We start from the raw sequence: 15,128 nt of genomic DNA on the forward strand, positions 1-15,128 counted from the left end.
TGCGCAACCGGCGGTACGTGCAGCGCAAGGGGCCCCTGGTCATCTACGGCAACGACAGCGGCATCAGGTGAGGGCCCCGGCCCCTGACCCTGCGCCGCGTGGGCGGGCTGCAGCGGCAGCTGCCACACCGCGGCTTCGCCGCGCCATCTCATGCCCTCGCACCCCTCTCCCCATTCACACCCGCCCTCCCTTCTCCCCGCCCGCAGCCGCGCCTTCCGCAACCTGCCCGGCGTGGAGGTGTGCAGCGTGGAGCGGCTCAACCTGCTGCAGCTGGCGCCCGGCGGCCACCTGGGCCGCTTCTGCATCTGGACTAAGTCGGCTGTGGAGAAGCTGGACGCCATCTTTGGTGGGCGCCGCTGCCTGCTGGTGGTGGTGGTGGTGGTGGTTACGCTGGTTGCGCGGACCCGCGGGAGGAGCGGCTGGTGCCTGCTTCTGGCAGCTGCCGCTGGCTGCGCGGGCGGCTGCGCGGAGGCCGCCCTGCACTTTCCTCCTGCCACGGCTCGCCCTCCCTGCCCTTCACCCACCCACCGGCCGCCGCACGCACGCAGCTCACCTCCCGCCACCACCACCCCGCCCCCTCAATCCCTCCCCCGCAGGCACCACCGAGTCTGCCAGCGCGCAGAAGGCGGGGTACAAGCTGCCGCGCCACATCATGGCCAACGGCGACCTGGCGCGCCTCATCAACAGCGACGAGATCCAGTCGGTGGTGGGGCCGTTGAAGACCAACAAGGTGCGGCGCGGACGCGTGTATGTGCGTGCATGTGTGTGTGTGTGTGTGTATGTGCGCGCGAGAGAGAGTATTGTGTGTGTGTGTGTGTGTGTGTGGACTGGGCTGGGCAGGGCATGCCGGCTGGGAGCTCTTCTTGCCGCGCCCTTCACGTGCCCGCTCCCCACCGCTCCCCGCGCCGCCCCGCCCCGCCCGACCGCAGGTGCGCAAGCCGCTGAAGAAGAACCCGCTGCGCAACCTGGGCGCGCTGCTCAAGCTCAACCCGTACGCCAAGAATGCGCGGCGCGGCGAGCTGCTGGCGGCCGCCAAGCGCGCGGCGGCCAAGGAGGAGAAGCTGGCGGCGGCGCGGACGGCCAAGGCGGCGGGCCGCCCGGCGGTCAAGAAGGTCTCCAAGGCTTTCTACTCCACCATGATCACCGACTCGGGTGGGTGTCGGCAGGGCGTGCTGGCAGGGCTGGGAGGGGCTGGGAGGGGAAAAAGAAAGCGTGGGGCTGGGGTGTGCAACGCTGGGGACGCTGGGAGGCGAGAAAGAAAGCGTGGGGCGGGCCGGGGCCGGGGTTGCGGGCGGGCTGGCTGGCTGGCTGGCTGGCTGCTTGGGGAGTTCTGTGCTGGAGCCGGGGAGGGCGCTGTGTGCTGGCAGCACGCAGGCCTGCCCGCACGCCGGTGGCCTGACCCTGCCTCCCTGCCCCGCCTGCCTCTCCTCGCCCCCTGCCTTGCAGACTATGTGGGCCAGGACTACGAGGTGTTCTCGCAGTGGCTGGGCCAGGGCCAGTGAGCCGGCGGCGGCACGGCAGGCGCCGCGGCACGGACGCCCCGGACGCGTAGCGCGCGATCCTGGCGAGCGGCGCGGGCCCAGCGGAGGGCCCCGCCCACGCAGCGCACAGCACCCCAAAGTGTAACACGCACTCTCTCGCAAGCGGGCGCGTGGGCGAGCGGGCTGGTTGAGGAGGCGGGTGGGAGGCCGTGTGGGTGCCCCCTGCCAGCGGGGCGGGCGGCGGCGGCGTCGGTGGCAGGACCTGCCGCCGGCACTGACCCGCATGTGGCTCTACCGCCCCTATCAGCTCTACAATCACATGGTACAACTGAAGGCCCTGCAGAGCAGAGCACACCTTTCCCGATCAATGTCGCCCGGGATCCCTCTTCCCCTGTTTCGAGCACTTTGCACATTGTGCGAAGCGGGAATTGGGTGGCGGGAGGCCGTTTCCGCGATCCCAGTCATCCGACCCAGGAAATCTGAGGCGGATGAGGTGGCTGAAAGCCATCGATTCGGGTCGTCCTCGCCCCGCTCCGTTGCAGCTCTAGCTCTCCCCAGTCAGGCACGCCATCATGCAGACCGTGACCAGCAGCAAGTGCGTCGGGCGGGGCAGCCGGGAGGGCGGGGCGCCTTGATGGGGCCGGTGGACGCCCGCAGCGCGCTACAAAGCAGCTGGCATGCTGCACACCAATTCAGATGCCGGCCGGTGGGCCGCAGCGCCCTGTCAGGCGCCCACGATCCCCAGCCCAGGCATTCCTCACCTCACCCGCTGCCGTGTCTGTTCTGTGCGTGCAGGGCCTTCGTGGCTGGCCAGGCCGTGCGTGCCGGTGAGTTTGTGGATTGCTGGGGAGGCCCTCAAACGGCTGCACGTGCTGCCGCCTCGACGTGCTCACCGGCCGTCGCTGGGAACGGCACAGCGGCCTGGCCTGCCTGCGAACTGAATTGAGTTGCTGACCCTTCCCTCACTCCCTCCTCCCTGTGTGCAGCCGCCCCCGCCCCCCGCGCCTCCAGGTGAATGGCGACCCTCGGAGCCCGGGCTTGGCGAGGGACGGCGCCTGGCGCCGCGGCGGGAAGCGCAGCGGCGCAGCAGCGCGCCGGCTTGGCCCCGCAGGCAGCTGGGCCAGCAACGAGGGCACAGCGCAGTCCGGCGCAGCCAGCCAGCCCCTGCTCGCCTCACCCTCCCCGCCGCTCGCCGCGCCCCCCATCCCCGCAGGGCCGCGGTCGTGGTGCGCGCGTCTGGCGAGGAGAGCCGCCGCGCGGTGCTGGGCGGCATGCTTGCGGGCGTGGCGGCCCTGGCGGCCTCCCCGGCCCAGGCCCTGGACCTCATTGACGACCGCAAGGCCCGCTCCGCCGGCTTTGACATCATCTACGAGGCCCGCGACCTGGACCTGCCCCAGGCCACCCGCGACGGCATGAGCCAGGTGCGCCCGCCCGCCTGCTGCTGCGCCCTGCGTGCTTGAAAGCACAAGGGCCGGCCAGCCGCATGCTGGCAAGGCCAGCCAGCCCCGCGCGGCGCTCCTGCCGGGCGGGCATGCCGGGGCCGCAGAGCAGGCGGCGGGGTGCCACCCGCCCCGGAGCAGCGTATGCGGATCAGCCAGCTTGGCGGCGCGGCCCTGCGGGGCAGCACGCGCAAGGCAGCCGCACCCATGGCCGAGTCCCCGCCCCGGGGAACTCAGCCCAGCACCCCGCGCACACACACCCTCCCCCTCGCCCGCCATCCCCCTCGCCCGCCTTCCGTCCCCACCCCCATCTCCTGTGCTGCCTGCCTGCCTGCCCGCAGATCCGCGCTGACGTGGCCGCCGCCAAGGCGCGCATCGCGGAGAGCGAGAAGCGCATCGACTCGGAGCTGGAGGGCTACATCTCCAAGGCCTACTGGTGAGTGCCTTTCGCAAGCCTTTCACAAGCCGCTGCGGCGGCGGCGGCGGCTGCTGCTGCTGCTGCTGCTGGGGGGGGCTGCGAGGGCTGCCGCGGCGCATGCCTCCCGTTGATGGCCTGGCCTGGCGTGCCGTGGGGCCATGCAGCAGTGCCGCGTGTGGTGTGGTGCGCCGTCGGCGTGCGGCCTGGCGTCCTGACCGCTCCCCCGCCCGCTGCCGCGCGTGCAGGACCCAGGGCCGCAACGAGCTGCGCCGCCAGATCGGCACCCTGCGCTTTGACATCAACGCGCTGGCCGACGGCCTGCCCAAGGCCGCCAAGAAGGAGGCCCTGGCCGCGCGCGCCGACTTCCTGGCGGCTGTCGAGAAGCTGGACTATGCCCTGGTCAAGAAGAACGGCTCTGATGCCGCCAAGGCGCTGGCCGAGACCAAGGCCACCCTGGATGCCGTCATCGCCAAGCTGGCGTGATGCTGAGCTGGCAAAGCTCGTGTGCCGCCCGACGCGGCAGCCGGCCGGCCAGGCCAGGCCAGGCTGCCGGGCGGCGGCAGCCTTGTTGGGGTCCGCGGCGCGTGCGTGTGTGCCGTGCACGCCGCCGCCCCGCCCCCCGCACAGCACAGCACCCCGAATTTTGACTACCCTTACACCTTGGTGGGTTTGTCCACTGGCCGGGGCCGCGCGAGAGGCCCGCGCGCCCCAGCCCGCAGCAGCTGCAGCCCTCTCCCTGTAGGTTTCCCTCCCTCCAGCTTTGCTTTGGCCCGGCCCCCGGTGGAGGGCCGGGCGTGTGCTACACTAGTCCGTCTTTGTACCATGCATGGCCGCCGCGCCGTGTAACGAGAAGAAAATTGGCAACACCGCTGATGGCGAGGGTGCCGTATGGGGAGAGGCGAGGGTGGTGGAGAAGATGCCGGTTTGTGGGGTGCCTGCTCTGTCTCCGCATTCCAGCCAACAGGTGTGCATGTGTCTGTCTGGGGGCGTGTGATAGAGGCAATGGTGGCCGAGGATAGGCTGCAGGACGGCCGGGCGGGAGCGGGAGAGGAGGGTGTCCCGCCCGCCGTCCCGCGGGTGGCCAGCTGAGCGCGCGGGGCGTGGTTGATCGCCATTGCACGCTCAGCACACCGCTGCTGGGATCGATCCGAGCGGGTCTGGGGCGCACCAGGCGAGCGGCTTGCAACAACGCCTTGGCAGGCTGTATGAGCAAGCCCCAAGACCGTGTCACCTCGGCTTTCAGCGCTGGCTTGCGATCCTGCCCCAGAGAGGCAAGCGTGGCTTCCATCACCTCAGTCAGCAGCAACCGGCGATCGGAAGGCGTGTGAGTGGCAGACGGCTCACCCTCGCCTCCCCGGCCCTCTGCAGGTCCAACAGTACGGGCTGTGCCTGAAGGCCACGTTGCCCGAGGTGAACGGGTGGCCAGGGCAGGCCGGCGGTCGGGCCGCTGCGGCCGTGGCCGCCACCTGCCCGACGGTTGTGGGGTGCTGTGTCTGAAACTGATTGATTCGTCTGTGACACTGGCGGCCTACGCAGGTGGAGAAGGGCCTGTGCGAGCGTGAGTTCCAGCAGCTGCGTGCGTGCTGGCTCAAGGCATTCCGCGCCGCTCTGCGCAGCAAGTGACGGCACCCGCTCCTCGGCGGTAGGTACGTATATAGCTCCAGCATTCGAGCAGTAGCTGTGGGCCAGGTAGCCGCGCAGCTGACCCACCCCTCAGCGAAGAGGTAGGACCCGCATGGCAGCCATGGCGGCGGCCGGCGGCGGCGACCTGCGGGCGGGCCTGTTTTCTGGGGACCCGCTGAAGCAGACGGCTGCGCTGATGAGCGGCTTTGCGGCGCTGTCGGCGGGGCGCGACGTGGCGCCGCTGGTCAGCGCTGCGCTGCAGCTGCTGGGCAACCCCAGCACCGCGGTGGAGCCCAAGCGGGTGGCCTACGATTTTGCCATGGCGGCGCAGCTGGCGGACGCGGGTGGGTGCGCTGGTTGGTGGCAGGCGGAGAGGAGCGGTTAGTTGGAAGGGACTGGAGCTGGAGCCTGGGTGCAGCTGGGCACAGGAGCTGGACTGCATTCGAGTGTCGGGGGAGCCACCTCCGATAGCTAGGATCATCTGCCGAGCGCCGATTCACCGCCGACGCCCAGCCGACTCCCAGCTGCCCCTCCCCTTCCCTTCCTGCGCTTGCAGACCTGGCGCGGCTGGCGGTGGTGGTGCAGGCGGACATGCAGAAGGGCGTGCCGCACGAGGTCCGCGTCAAGGCGCTGCAGGCGCTGCCGCTGCTGCCAGGCCACCGGCTGGAGGCGCTGCTGACTACGGGCGGCGTGCTGGAGCGGCTGGTGAGGGCTGCGCTGAGCTGGCGCCGAGCTGGCACTATGCCCAGCTGGCTGCGCTGTGCTGAGCTGGCATCGCTCTCATTTGCTGTGCTGCGCTGAGCTGCGCCGGTGCTGGCCCGCGCTGTGTCGAGCTGGGCTGCCGCTGCCCCCGCCTCAGCCCCGCCTGCGCCGTGCCTGCCCCGCTCGCAGTTCCTCAACCTGCGCAGCTCCAGCGATGCGGTGCGGGCCGCCAGCATCGAGGCGGCGGCCGAGGTGACGGCGCACGAGCGCACGCTGCAGGCGGCGGCGGAGAGCCCCGCCCTGCTCAGCGCCCTCATCGACCTGTGGGAGTCCATCACAGATGCGCTGACGGGTGCGGCCGGGCTGTGCGGCAGCAGGCAGGCGGTTGGGCTGTGGCAGCAGGCAGCCAGCCGGGCCGCGGGCTGTGGCGCAGCGGGCACTCGAGCTGCTGCTGTGCTGCTGCGCTGCTGCGGGCCTGTTGGGCGCGGGCCTGCCTGTCCCGCAAGAGCATGCCGCACGGCTGGCCTGCAGCTGCCACCTGCTGTTGCACCCCTCAAGCCGCCGCTTTTGCTGCCATCCCTGCTGACTGCTGCTCCGGCAGATGAGACGGACCTGGTCTGCGCCAGCGCCTGCGCCGCACTGGCGCAGCTGCTGCAGGCCGAGGACGGCGGCGCGGCCCCGCTGCCCGCCGGCCCCGCCGCCGTGCTCTCCCCCCTCACCGACTGTGTGCACAAGCGGCTGGGCGGGCTGCTGGGCGTGGCGCTGGCGCGCTTCAGGTGCGGCCTGCCTGCCGCGCTCTGCCTGGCTGGCGTCTGCTGGGCGGGCTGCTGCTGCCGCCAGCGGGTCGTGCAATTTTCAGCTGCACATGGGATCCTCCCTCCTGCATGCCCGCACTTTGACCCCCCCCGGGTCTAGTCTGGCGGCTGGTCTGGCTGTCGCCGCCCTGCCCTGCCCCGCCCCGCCCTGCCCCTAAACCAGCCTCCGCGTGTCGCCGCCGCAGGGCGCTGGGCACGGTGCTGGTGGTGGCGGTGCCGCCGCTGCTGGTGGCTTACCTGCGCGGCCTCAGCCCGCTGCCAGAGGAGCGGCGCCTGGACGCCCTGCCCGGAGACGTCGGCAGCGGTGCGCCCCGGCCTCTGAGACTCCCTACTCGCTGCACACGCCTGCTGACTTTCTGCATGCTGTGGCTCCGCTCCGACTTTGGCTTCAACCGCCGCACCCCTCGCCACCTGCCCAGCGCCGCCCCGGCCTCCCACCTTTTCGACGCCTCCCTGCCTTCCCGGCAGCGCCTCCCCGGCTCCTCAACCCTCCTGCCCTGACCCTCCCTGCAGTGGGGCGGTGCCATGCGTATGAGGAGTGCTCTGTGCTTCTGGTGGAGCTGCTGCACAGCCCCAACGCCGCGGTGCTGCTGGCGGCGGCAGAGGCGCTGCTGCAGCTGGCCAAGGTGGGTGGCTGGGGGGATGCTGATCCGCAGGCGTGGTGGTGGTTGTGTGGATGCGTGTGGATGGCAGTGCTGTTTGGTGGGGTGCCTGTGTGTGATGGTGGCCGGGTAGCATGTGGCTTCAGCCAGATGCACAACTCCTGTGTGTGTGTTGACGGGAGAAGTGCCCCCTGGCCTCCCCAGCTGGGACTGCCTGCTGTTTTGCTGAGCCGGCCGCCCCGCCCTGCTGCCATCACCCGCAGATGGACGGCGCCTCGGCGGTAGTGCTGTCGGTGCTCCCCAAGGCGGCCGCGGCCATCATCGGCGCCGCCACCAACGCCGAGGGGCAGCTGTCGGCGGCGCAGCCGCAGGTCCTGATGCTGCTGCTGGCCCACCTGCCCGTCATGCCCGCCGTGCAGCAGCCGCTGCTGTTCCAGCGCCTGCTGCCGCTGGTGGCGGCGGTGCCATCGGCCGCGGAGCGGTGCCGCGGGCTGGCGCGGCTGTGGGCCGCTGTACTGCAGTACGATTGGTCCAGCTCAGCGGCCGACAAGGCGGCACGCCAGCAGCGCGCCGCCGCCGCCGCCGCCACGCCCGCCGCGCCCGCCCCGCAGCTGCAGCAGCTGCTGCTGGAGCCAGGGATCAAGGAGGCCGTGAGCGGGCAGGCGGGCAGCGGCGACGTGGGCGCGGCGCTGTCGGCGGCGGCCGCCGCCGCCGCGCCGCCGCCCGTGTTCCCTGCCTTTCGAGAGGAGCTGGTGGGCAGCTTGCTGTACGGCCTGCTGAGCCACCCGCGCGGCAGCGCCGCGGTGGGCGCCGGCGCCGGCGCCGCGGGGGCCAGCAGCCTGCTGGCGGAGGCGAGCGAGATGCAGGCGCTGGTGGAAAGCGTGGAGTGGCTGGCCAGCGCCAAGACGGCCCTGCAGGTGCGCCGGCTGGCAGGGCCGGCTGGATGCCTGGCTGGCTGGCTGGTGGGCTAGCTGGCTCTCCGGGTGGGAGGGTTGGTGGCGCCCCGGTGTGCAGCAGGCACAGCCCTCTGCCTGGGGTTGGCTTCCTGCACCGCTGCCGGCGGGACCCTTTGCCTGTGCCCTCGCCACACCCGTCCCTCTCCCACCCCACCCCTCGCCCCCTGTGTGTGCCTCGCAGGGCACCAAGGCGTGCCTGGGCTGGGACCGAGTGACGGCGGTGCTCACCACGGGCACCACGGCGGTGGTGGACCTCTGGCTGCAGCTCCTGCTGCGCACCATCCAGGCGGCTGGGGCCGTGAAGGCGCACCTGGCGGGGCGGCAGGCGGAGGCGGCGGCGGCGGCGCAGGTGGGCTGGCGGCGGTGGGGCAGGTTTTGGAGCAGCGGGAGGCTGGCTGGCTGCTTGGAATAGACCTTGTGCATCCTGCCCAGGGGAGCCTGCCCAGCTTCTCAGGAGCCTGCGCTGCCTGACGCTCGGCCCAACCCCGCCCCTGGCCCTCCCTCTGCCCCTTTCGCCGCCGCCTGTTTCCCCGCAGGCCGCCGAGGGGTCTGGACGCCAGGCGGTGGCGTCCCTGTCTCAGTCGGTCTACCGCCGGGTGGGCGCCATTGACATGGACATGCAGGTGTGTGTGTGTGTGTGGTGCCGGGCCGCGTGGCTGTGGGCTGGGGCCGCGTGGCTGTGGGTAGGGGCCGCGGGCTGGAGAGGGGCCTGGTGTGTGGGTGGGGTTGTGGGCTGGCGTGTTGGGGTTGGGGCGGAGGCTGTGGGCTGGACGCTGACGCTCTTGGCTGCGGGTTGGCGGCAAGCCCACACACACGCACACGCGCGCGCCGCCAGCACCAGACGCAGGCAAGCTCACAGGCCCGCGTGCCGCCCCCCGCTGCCCCCGCCCCCCGCCCCCGCGCAGGGCATGCTGCTGCAGATCGCGTCCAACTGGCGCGCGCTACACCCGGTGGTGCGCCCCCGCGCCGTTTGGGTCTGCTGCTGCCACCTGCAGCTCAAGTCAGTTCTGGATGGTGCCTGGAACAGCTGCGTGGATGCCAGTGAGTGCGGCGCTTCTGCAGCGGCTGGGAGTTTGTGGGAGGGAGCTGGGGCTGCGGCGGCTCGGGGGGGCTGCATGGGCGTTTGTGGCAGCAGGCTGGGGCTGGGCTGGATGGGGAGGGATGCGGGCGGTGGCCGCTGGGCGGCTTTAGGATGCGCTGCAGCTGTTGCTGGGCCTTGATGCCGCACCCCCGGGCTGGTGTGGACCCGGGCGATGGGGCTGCCCTGGCGCATGCGCCCCGTCACGCTGCCCTTTCTGCTGCCCTCCTCGTGCATTGCCCCTTGTCCTCCATGCTCCGCTGCCCCGTCATTCTGCGCCCTCCCCATTATGCTGCCCTGCCCCCCATGCTGCCCTCAATGCTGCCCCCCATGCCGCCCCCTCCCCCCCCTCCCTGCGCAGTCCGCGGCCTGCTCCTCGACTCCCGCAAGTCCCAGGTGGGCAGCCACGTGGCGGCGGTGGCCGAGGGCCTGCTGGCGGCGCCGCCCAGCGGCGGGCCCGACGACACGGCGCGGCACGCGGCCGGCCTGGCGGCGGCGGCGGGGCAGCAGGCACAGGTGGCCATGCTGTGCCTGGAGCGACTCATCTCTCTGGGTGAGCCTGCCTGCCGCCGGCCCGCCCTGGCCTGCCGGCTGGCTGGGTGGCTGGGTGGCTGGGCGCCGCTAGCATGGGCCTACCTGGCGGCCTGCTGTGCGATGGGTGCCTGTCGGTGTCAGGCCGCCCCAGCACCGCTGGCCGCGCCAAGCTGGCAATTGATAGCTGCAGCATCACTCATCACTCCCGGCCGGCAGCTCACCTGGCCATGCTTGCGTCGTGCCCCGGCGCCCGTGCCTTGGCTGTGTTTGTGAGCGGCCATGCCTTGGTCGTGTTTGTGGCGCAGTGGCCTACAACAACCGTGACCCCCTGGCGGGCCAGCTGGCCCCCATCGGCTCCCTGCTGGAGAAGCTGTGCAAGCTGGAGCTGGAGAATGAGTGTGGTCCGGGTGAGGCCTGGGCGCTTTGTTGCTTTTTTGTTGCGTTTTGTGGTTGCAGTCTGTATGCCCGCAAAGGAGCCTGCGTCACAGGCCCCGGTGGCATGCGCGGCGCGGTGGCGCTGCCTGTGGCGCTGCGGCGCTGCCGTGGCGGCAGGGCCGGCTTGGGAACCTGTGGGCAGCAGGGCACCCTGCTCCACACCCTCTGCGTTGCTTCCTAGTGCCGCCGGCATTGAAACATGCGCTTGCACATTGCACACACACTGCACATTGCACACATGTGTTTGCTCGCATTGCCCCCTGGCTGCAGCCCTCAAGGAGCGCATTGGGCGCCTGCTGGCCGCGGTGCTGCCCGTTGCCACCAGTGGCAAGGAGAAGGGCGGCGGGGCGGGGTACACCCGCAGCACCACCATCAGCATCCGCAGCCGGCCCGCGGAGGAGCAGGCAGAGGAAAACGGCAAGAGGGACGGTGCGTGGCGGCACCGGCTCCGGCTGCCGCTGTCTTCTTGTGGCTGCTGCGTGGGCCGTGGCGGGCTGCATTGCAAGGTGGCCGCAGGCCACAGGACTTCGCTGCCCCACAGCGACCTGCTTCGCTTTGCACGCATGCCAACCTGGACTCACCTGCCCCAACCCAGCTTCCAACACACCGAACGCATGCCGCCCCCTGCCACCGCTCTGCAGCTGCCCCCATCGTGGTGGAGCTCCACCCCGATCCCGCAGCCCCCGCCGCCGCCGCCTACCCCAACACCCTGCCCGCGGCGGCGGCGCTGTTTGGCACCAAGGAGGCGGTGCGGTACGGCCACCTACTGGAGCAGCTGCAGGTCGGCTTCCGCTCTGTACCGCCTGCCGTGTACCGCCTGCCGTGTGCCGCCTGCCGTGTGCCGCCTGCCATGTGCCCCTCATGGCGGGCGTTAAGCCATGCTAGCCTGCCTATGCACGGCGACCTGCCTGGGGTCCAGCCGCTTGTGCCAACCAGCTGCCTCGACAGTCCCGGGCCTCTGTGCTCACCCCTCTCTCGTGCAGAGCGCCGCCTGGCAGGACGACGAGGCGGCGGCCGCCGGCGGCGACGGCGCGGCCGCCGCCGCCGGCCTGCCCTCGCTCCTGCAGCTGACTGCCATCCTGGCTGGGGCCGGCGGCGGGGCTGCGGCGGCAGCCGCTGCGGGGGTGGAGGTGACGGGTCCCTCCACGCCGCTGGCCCTCAGCCTCAGCCACAGCATGGACGCCGCCAACCGCTCCATCTCGCTGCGCTGCGCGGTGCACAACCGCACGATGGAGGCGATTCGGGGCGTGGAGGTGGGTGGGTGGGTAGGTGGGGGTGGGGCGCAGGCTGGGAGCGGGGAGGAGCCCTGGGAGTCCTTGTTGGCTGGGGCCTGGAGGCTGGCAGGCTGGCGGCGTGTAGGCTGGAGGCTTGTAGGCTGGATGAGAAGGCTGGGGGAGCTGCAGAGAGGCGAAGGCAGTGTAGAGGAGCCCGCTGGCAGTCCTTGCTGGTCGCGCCTGCTTGCCTGCTTCGATGCCTGCCCGCCCCGCCCCTCGCCCCATGCCACCTCCCACCTGGCTGCCGCCTCTTGCCTCTTGTGGACATATTGCCGCCGCCTCTGCCCCCACGCCTCACCCGCAGGTGGAGCTGATGCTGGGTGGCCCCGTGGTGCCTGGCCACCGCCGTCCGCTGTCCTTCCAGCTGCAGGCGCTGCCGCCCGCGGGCAGCACCAGCTGGGAGACGGAGCTGCGCGTCAGCGGCTTCGGCTGGCCCTCGGTGCAGCCGGCCATCTTCCTGCCCATCAAGGTCCCCGCTCGCCTCCCCGACTCCCTCACATGCCGGCCCGCCGGCCTGACAGCCTGCGCGCCTGCCTTTCGCCCTGCGCGCCCACCTGCCCTGCCTCCCCCTTGCCACCCACTTGAGTGCTCGGCAGCGCCGGCTGGCTGCGCTCAAGCCATCCTGTCACTCTCCCCTCCCCGCCTGCCGCTCCACCCCTGCTGCCGCCCGGCCTGCAGCTGCCCGGCGGCGAGGAGGCGGGCATGCGGTGCCGCCCCTACAACGTGTCCCCGCTGCAGCTGCTGGCGCCACCCACCCACGCCATCTCCCCAGCAGAGTTCTACCAGCTGTGGCAGGCGCTGCCGTACCGTGCGCAGGCACGCGGCCGGGCTGCGGCGGCCGGCCAGCCGCCCGCACTTGGCTGGAGCGCTCGGGAAGGGCATTTCCTTGCCTGCCCTGCGCATGCCCCTTTCCACACACACACACACACACACACACACATGCACACACGTACATCGTCACACGCACACTGATGTGCACACGCCACTGCTTCCCGTGCAGCTGGCGGCGGCGGCCAGCGAGCCGGGGCCGGCGGGGCTGCAGCATGTGATGGCCTCCATGCAGGGCACCTCCATGCTGTGCGTGCTGCGCGCCACAGGTGAGCCCTAGCGAGGAACTGCTGCTGCCGGCGGTGGGGCTGCTGGAAGGGCCTGGCAGGGACGGGCGGCGTGGCTTGCCATGCCTGCCGCCTTGCGCCGTGCACCAGGCCTGTGCAATTGCGCCAGCCACCCTGCGCATTGCCGCCACCATATCTCAGACTCGCCCCGAAGCGCCTCACCTCCTGCGCCTCCCCACTGCAGCCCCCGTGCATGGCTCCGCCCACGCCGCCTTCTACGGCTCCAGCTGGGACGGCCAGCGCATCGCGTGTGTGGTGACGGGTGTGCTGGACTCCGCCGCCGGAGCCTCGGCCACCGCGACCGGCGGCGGCGGCGGCGCCGCGGGCGGCAGCGGCGCAGCGGCGGCACAGCCGCTGGGCCTGCAGCCCGCCCGCCTCCACTTCCACTTCCGTTCCGAGTCGGCGCAGGTCATCTCTCATGTGCAGGTGAGGGATGTGGGGGGGTGGGGGCTGGTGTATCAGCGTGCTGCGCCCATCGCTACCCTGCGCGCTTGGTGTTCTGTGCCGGTGCTGTGGTGCCTTAACCTGGCTTTCAAACCTCCATCTGCCTCACCCCCGCCCCAGGGCCACGAGATCGAGCTGCTGGATCAGCTGACCGGCGGCAGGGTGGTGCCCACCGCAGCGGGCGAGGAGGGTAGCGACGCCGCTGGCGCCACCGCCGCCGCTCCTGCCAGCCAGGCGTCGGAGGCGGAGGCCTACCGCCCCTCCACCTTCTCCTTCCTGCGCTCCGTCACGCTGCGCAGCGAGGAGGAGGAGCACAGGGATGCGGAGGGCGACGAGGGGGGGGTCGACCCGGCGGCGGCCGAGGCAGCGCGGCGGGCGTTTGAGGGCGCGGTGCTGGCGCAGTGGCAGCGCCTGCGCGCGCTGCGCGTGGGCTGAGGCTGGCTGGAGCCGAGAGGCGCTGTGGTTCTGTCAGACTGTAAATTCATGCGGCATGGTGACACAGGAAGAGGCAAGCGGAATGCAGCATGGGCGGCGGGAAGCTGGAGGAAAGCGGAGGAAACCCTGATCGGCTGAAGTGATTTGTTGAGACAGGGAAGTCGTAGGCGTCCTCCGCGAGTCCTCGTGGGCGCCCCGAATGGCCCCGGCTTTGTCCTCTGGCAGCGCTCGGGAGGGCTCCCGGGATGGCGGTGCAGGGCCCTCTGTAGCCCAACCGGCCAAGACAGCATAGGCGGTGAAGCAGGCGATAAAAAAGAAGTTCGTAACACGGAAGGTGGGAGCCCTAGGACCTCTGCACTGCCGCCCCTGGCCCTTCCGCTAGAGATGAAAGAGAGATGGCATCATTGTTGCCTGCCTTTTGCAGGAGACGCTGCACCAGGCCGTGCAGAGGCCTGGACGGCATGCCTGCCTGCAATTACTGTATGCCTGCTTGGCCAAGGGAGCAGATGTCAACAGCCGGGACAAGAACGGGTGCACCGCCCTGCACCTGGCGTCCTGGAAGAACCCAGACCCGTCAGCCGTGGGCGGCGTGATTGCGGCGCTGGTAGCAGAGGGCGCCGATGTGCGCGCCAAAAATGAGGACGGCGACGAGCCGCTGCACTGGGCAGCTACCAACAACAATGCTGAGGCATCAGTAGCGGCAGTGCAGGAGCTTTTGGCAGCAGGCGCTGATGTGCGAGCCAAAAATGAGGACGGCGACGAGCCGCTGCACTGGGCAGCTACCAACAACAATGCTGAGGCATCGGTAGCGGCAGTGCAGGCGCTGGTGGCAGCAGGCGCTGATGTGCAAGCCAAGGACAACAACGGCGCTGAGCCGCTGCACTGGGCCGCATACAGCATTGCCGCCGCCGCAGCAGCGGCAAGCCAAGCGCTTTTGGCGGCAGGCGCTGATATGCGGGCCAAAAATGAGGACGGCACTGAGCCGCTGCACTGGGCAGCTGATAACAGCAATGCTGAGGCATCAGTAGCGATAGTGCAGGCACTTGTGGCAGCAGGCGCTGATGTGCGGGCCAAAGGTGAATACGGCGCTGAGCCGCTGCACTGGGCAGCTACCAACAACAATGCTGAGGCATCAGTAGCGGCAGTGCAGGCGCTGGTGGCAGCTGGCGCTGATGTGCGAGCCATGAATGAGGACGGCGCTGAGCCGCTGCACTGGGCCGCAGACAACAGCATTGCCGCCGCAGCAGCAGCGGCAAGCCAAGCGCTTTTGGCGGCAGGCGCAGATGTGCGCGCCCGAGATGACGCTGATGAAGAGCCGCTGCACTGGGCAGCGGCCCAGAATGAGAGCCCGGTGGCAGCCGTAGCGGCGGCGCGGGATCTGCTGGAGGCGGGGGCCTGCACTACTGCACTTCAGTGGCAGCCCGCCCTGGCTGCTGGCGCTGGCGCGGGAGGATGCAGCAGACGGTGTCGAGCTGCTGCAGCTGCTAGTATCGGGACGAGGCGCACCCCCAGCAGCAGGGAATGCAGCAGGCGGCCCTTGCGGCAGCGGCAGCACTGCGAGACTGTTCAATGACTTGCACGAGGCCATCCTGCAGCAGCTGCAGCAGAAGCAGCCCGGGCAATCTACGGCCCAGCTGGAAGCCAGTGCCAGCGAGTGCGTGGTGTGCCGCAACGCATGCCGCCAGCCCAGCGCCAAGACCGTCACCATCTACCACCCCTGAGCCTGGCGCCATGGGTTGCTGTGGCTGCTGTGGGCTGAGCCCTCCCTTTTCATGTG

General features: G+C 70.8%; 4 protein-coding genes across 4 annotated transcripts in view; all 4 read left to right on the forward strand.

Moving 5' to 3' along the window:
• The window catches only part of CHLNCDRAFT_37552 (hypothetical protein), a gene marked incomplete at both ends in the record, with an annotated part of 2,781 nt that extends 1,747 nt beyond the window's left edge, over positions 1 to 1,034 (forward strand). The window contains 4 exons of the mRNA XM_005843169.1: positions 24 to 67; positions 207 to 346; positions 597 to 730; positions 930 to 1,034. Of these exons, the coding sequence (XP_005843231.1) occupies positions 24 to 67; positions 207 to 346; positions 597 to 730; positions 930 to 1,034 (423 nt within the window). The remainder of the gene's footprint in view (positions 1 to 23; positions 68 to 206; positions 347 to 596; positions 731 to 929) is intronic.
• A 1,019-nt stretch (positions 1,035 to 2,053) lies between these two features.
• Positions 2,054 to 3,821, forward strand: CHLNCDRAFT_141328 (hypothetical protein; the record flags this gene model as incomplete). The annotated part of the gene is made up of 6 exons (XM_005843170.1): positions 2,054 to 2,076; positions 2,277 to 2,308; positions 2,468 to 2,492; positions 2,695 to 2,902; positions 3,262 to 3,356; positions 3,584 to 3,821. 6 exons carry the CDS (start codon positions 2,054 to 2,056, stop codon positions 3,819 to 3,821), a joined length of 621 nt encoding a protein of 206 aa, XP_005843232.1.
• A 519-nt stretch (positions 3,822 to 4,340) lies between these two features.
• On the forward strand, positions 4,341 to 4,961 carry CHLNCDRAFT_141329 (hypothetical protein; the record flags this gene model as incomplete). Its single annotated transcript, XM_005843171.1, has 3 exons — positions 4,341 to 4,415; positions 4,707 to 4,748; positions 4,875 to 4,961. 3 exons carry the CDS (start codon positions 4,341 to 4,343, stop codon positions 4,959 to 4,961), a joined length of 204 nt encoding a protein of 67 aa, XP_005843233.1.
• A 121-nt stretch (positions 4,962 to 5,082) lies between these two features.
• Positions 5,083 to 15,072, forward strand: CHLNCDRAFT_141330 (hypothetical protein; the record flags this gene model as incomplete). Its single annotated transcript, XM_005843172.1, has 22 exons — positions 5,083 to 5,305; positions 5,518 to 5,666; positions 5,853 to 6,015; positions 6,265 to 6,439; positions 6,664 to 6,782; positions 6,992 to 7,104; positions 7,344 to 7,997; positions 8,218 to 8,385; positions 8,573 to 8,659; positions 8,942 to 9,077; positions 9,476 to 9,667; positions 9,954 to 10,055; positions 10,354 to 10,512; positions 10,725 to 10,864; positions 11,067 to 11,336; positions 11,662 to 11,826; positions 12,036 to 12,080; positions 12,358 to 12,454; positions 12,657 to 12,898; positions 13,037 to 13,342; positions 13,776 to 14,711; positions 14,935 to 15,072. 22 exons carry the CDS (start codon positions 5,083 to 5,085, stop codon positions 15,070 to 15,072), a joined length of 4,779 nt encoding a protein of 1,592 aa, XP_005843234.1.
• Between the last annotated feature and the right edge of the window lie 56 nt (positions 15,073 to 15,128).

This window comes from Chlorella variabilis (assembly GCF_000147415.1).
Source record: "Chlorella variabilis unplaced genomic scaffold CHLNCscaffold_33, whole genome shotgun sequence".
Lineage (NCBI taxonomy): Eukaryota > Viridiplantae > Chlorophyta > Trebouxiophyceae > Chlorellales > Chlorellaceae > Chlorella > Chlorella variabilis.